Source organism: Coenobita brevimanus, chromosome 27, assembly GCF_032717465.1.
Source record: "Coenobita brevimanus isolate Jiangsu-jjx chromosome 27, ASM3271746v2, whole genome shotgun sequence".
Taxonomy (NCBI): Eukaryota; Metazoa; Arthropoda; class Malacostraca; order Decapoda; family Coenobitidae; genus Coenobita; species Coenobita brevimanus.
The window spans coordinates 32092817-32097173 of NC_136980.1; the positions used below are offsets into that span (position 1 = coordinate 32092817).

Here is a 4357-nt window from a genome sequence, read left to right on the forward strand (position 1 = left end):
ATGACTTTCATAAATTACTGCTAACTGCTCGTCAGTGAAGAAGTTACGGATGAATTAGCCTATACACAAATCGCAGAGCCCGGCCTGTACTGTCAGCAGGATGGGATTTTGCAGATGGGACCACACACAGATCAGAACAGATTCTCTTTTAGTTGTGAAGATTTACTTGAGAATAAGAGGTGGCAGTAATTCTTTTTACCCAGTGCATGGGAGGTTTTTTACTGTAATATAGACTCTATTGTCAAATACTGTTTCCATGCCTATAATAAGATATTACAATTAAGAGTTTGTACTATTTTTGGAATGTCGCCCCACAGCCGGAAGAATTGGTTAAATTATCTGCACAGTACAATGATGATGATGGTGACGAAAATTATGATGATTATGATAATGAGTACCCGGTATGATGATCATAATAGCCGTTGTCATCATCATCAGATGATGATGACAACGCAGCGAATTTGATCCCCAACACTGAGAATCATCAATTCGTATTGGCTGTGGTGGCCGTGAATGTTGGCGTTTGATTAACACATTTACATGCAGAGTGAAATTGCCTTAGTGTTCCCCTTGTGCCTTTGTTTATGTTAGGGTGTCGCCCCTGTTATTCCCAGAGCGGTGGAGCAGAGACTGGCAGAAGCTTTAAGGCCGTCTGAGGTTGGGTGTCTTCATTCGTTCATACAAGAGGGACGAGATTCAGTTTTACCTAATCATCATCATCATCATCATCACTATCATCCTCCTTATTCCCACCTAAAGATGGGCTCTTGTTGTTCCACCAAGAGTTTAAGGGCTTTTCAGTATAACACAATAAAATACTATCATATATGTCTATATGTGTCTGCTTATGGCAAAGTCTTTTAAACTTTGTGCATATTAGTATATTTAGTCATTCGGGGCAATAAAAGACAGTTTGTCTTAACTTTGGTCTGCCTCAGGCATTTGTAATACTTGGGAGAAAAGATACATATCATTAGGTAGAGTACCCATAAGGCCTCCATGTAGCACCATTAAATCTAACGTACCTCATAAGAATTTCCAGGTAATAAAGAAAAACTAAATTTTTTATTACCCCAGCCAATGGGGGGAAAAACAACAGCACTCGGGGTGAAAAAAAAAATAGGGGTTAACACTGAAAAATGAAATTAACACTGATACTGTTCCTCTACACTGCAGCTAAATGGTGGCACACATCATTCACATGTGTTATATTTGTATTATGTCCAATCCCAGTGACATTTTTGGACATTTTTATGACTATTACTAATAGTCTCAATTAGTAGAAAATAAAAATCAGTTTCATATTTGGCTTGGCTTGACACCACTTATATATATAATGACAGATAATAGAAAACATATCTAAATCACAGATTCATCTTTCTGTTGACACCTTGACACCACTTAATAACGACATATAATAGAAAATTATAAATCACAGACACCTTGACTCCACTTATTGACATTTTTGGGGAGAAGGGAAACCAAATTTCATAACTCTTTTAAACATAGAATTAGCTTCTTCTTCATCTCTGAAATAAAATCGTGCCTTTCCACGCCCTTTTGCCTCCACTTCAGGCTTGCCTGGGCCAGCTAGGAGGCGAGACACATCTACAATATCAATATCCTCCGTCTGCGGCCAGTCCCAACGCAACTCTTGAGGGTTACTAGAATGCACAGTTCTTTTCATGAATGTAACTTCAACCTTATTGTCCTCACTGTCCTCATCATCGCTAAACAGTTTTAATATCTTGCCCCAGTAATAGGTGGATGGCCTGTCATACATGACAGCATAGTACATGCCCACCTTTAACTCATGCTGCTTGGGCATTTCTCGCTTTAGTTCTTTGCGTCCCAATGCTGCCTTTACAGTTTTATCTAGTGTCACCAGATTGTCATCGTTGATATCGGACAGTTCACCACTAGAATGAGAAGAAGAGTCAACTTGTGGGAGGTCATCTTCATCTGAGTCACTCTCTTTTGCTGGCTGTTTCTTCTTCCTTTTTGTCTTTTCTTCAACTTGTGGGAGGTCATCTATATCTGAGTCACTCTCTTCTGCTGGCTGTGTCTTCTTCCTTTTCATCTTTTCTTCTTTCTTTTCTTGTTGTTGGAGGAACTTTGCATTGGTCAGCACAGCCCCATGCATTGAGATCCGATGACGTCTCTGTGGCTGGGATGTAGATGAGCTGGGGCGACCTCTTGCTTTTATAACTGCTTCAAAGGAGGTTTCATCTTCTTCTGGCACCAGAGTCACAACATAGCGCATCCCTTGTGGTGCATGCTTTTGTAACTCTTTGATCAGGGATTTGGGGGATGTGAGCAAGTTATCACTAGTACTGGAGGTGCCTGGGGAGCTGAAATCCAAACAACGTTGAACTCCTTGTGGTTGTTTGGGTGGAGAGAGTTGAGCTTGTACATCCTGTGTTTGTGGGTTAGAGAGAAGAGGAGACCCATCATCCATTAGTGGCTTGCCAGCTGCAATCCACTTGTTGTATGAGGCTAGTTTAACCTTGTCAATGCGTTCCTTCTTATATTTTGAGGCATCAACTGGGAACACCCCTGTAGCTCTGAATCCAGCCTTTATGTTGCTCTCGGTCAGTCCCTATGGCCATATTTTGCTCAGTAAGTTTACAAAAATGGCCTTCCGCAAAGGCTCACGAGCACCTGTTTGATGCACTCTTGCTGTGAGCTCTTTTTCATAGTAGCTTTTAAGTGGGTTAAAGCAGGCTACATCGAGCGGCTGCAGGACGTCAGTGCAGTGGGCTGGTAGCTTCATTAGGGTGATCTCTTCACGCATCGCTAGTTCAATTGTTAGAGCAGACATATGTGTGAGATGGCCATCAAAAATCAGCAGAAGTGGACGTATGTCTTTGGTCTCTTTCACAAACTCTTCCATCCATGCATGGAATATAGCGGTGGTCATCCATCCACTGTCACTCACTGCATAATATGTCTTGGGCAGTGCGTCATCGCCCCGCCAGTTGGACATAATGTTTTTACCCTTAAAAACGATTAAGGGGTCTAGTGCAGTCCCATTTGCACAACAGACTGCCAGAACTGTTGTGTTTTCCCGGTTTGACCCACATGACACTCGTACAGTCTTTTTACCTATTTCACCTATCGTTTTCCACCGGGAGGGGTCAGTTGGGAAGCCACTTTCGTCTAAGTTCCAGACACACTCTGGCCTATTTGCTATGCCTAGTTTTTCTATCTGTTCTTCTAACATTTCATAAAAACCATAAATCACAAAGGGGTCAGAGGTCACATTTTTCCGTGCAATTTGCATCAATCCTGCCTTTTTTAATGACAGCCTGTGCCTGCTCAAAAAGTTTTGAATCCAGTCATCTCCCGGGCGTTTCCATTTAAAGAGATGACTTAAATCATTTGCTTCTAAATATTCAAACACAATTTCCTGTAACTCGTCTTTAGTGGGACCAAACCCGAGTTCGGCCATGCGCTTAACATATGAGGCTAATTTGTTTTCTACATCCAAGGGCAATAATGTTTTACGACCTCTGGATTTCAGTTCAATGACCCCTTTATTATGTAGACATCTTTGGCGAAGCATCGATGTCGACATGTGGTATTTCTTGGCTGTGCTTTTCACTGATGCACCAGCATTCACCTCCTCGATAGCCACCTAAATTGATGCCTCAGTGTACAACTTTGGCTTCTTGGTGTATGTCCTCGGCATTGTTACGCTGTCAGAGAAAGACAAGAACATCATTAGATATTGGTCATTATGATTTAATTTTCAAACGTCACTTTAGATTGCACAATATATGACAAAAGACATTATGGGGGAAATAAAATAACCCCATGGGGAGTATTTTATTACCCCTTGGGGGGAAATTTTATAACCCCATGGGGTAAAAAAAAACACTGGTAAAAAAAAACAGGGTGTTTTTTTTCAACTTTTTTCATGCTAAAACTCGGGGTAAAAAAAAACATACCCCTGTGGTGGATACTGCAGTAGACAAGTTAATCACGGCAGGGGAGGGAAGAGACTGATGTCATTAGAACAGCTGAAAGCAGAGAATGAAGCTTTTCTACAATAACCATTCCCCGTATCGAACATTAGCCAAAAACAGTAAAAAAGTGAAAATGATAAAAAATACACAGTAGTTCATAAAAAAATTGATAAATAATAGAAAAAGAAATGGGAAAAATCTGTTCATTGCATGAAATGTTGCTAATAGAGTGGGCAATCTGTGGGACACAAAAAAATTTTTTTTTTTCCAAAACCCAACATATATATATGGACCTATGTTTGTTTTTACCCCAACTACTCCCGAATTTTTTTTTACCCCGAATGACTATTTCCACTTTTAATCCTAGATGAGAAGTCACGGAGTAGAGA

General features: G+C 40.6%; 1 protein-coding gene across 1 annotated transcript; it reads right to left on the bottom strand.

Moving 5' to 3' along the window:
• Window positions 1–1453: 1453 nt before the first annotated feature.
• On the bottom strand, window positions 1454–3577 carry LOC145394335 (uncharacterized). The gene is given in 1 exon segment (XM_080268212.1): window positions 1454–3577. A coding segment is annotated over 1 exon segment (2124 nt).
• Between the last annotated feature and the right edge of the window lie 780 nt (window positions 3578–4357).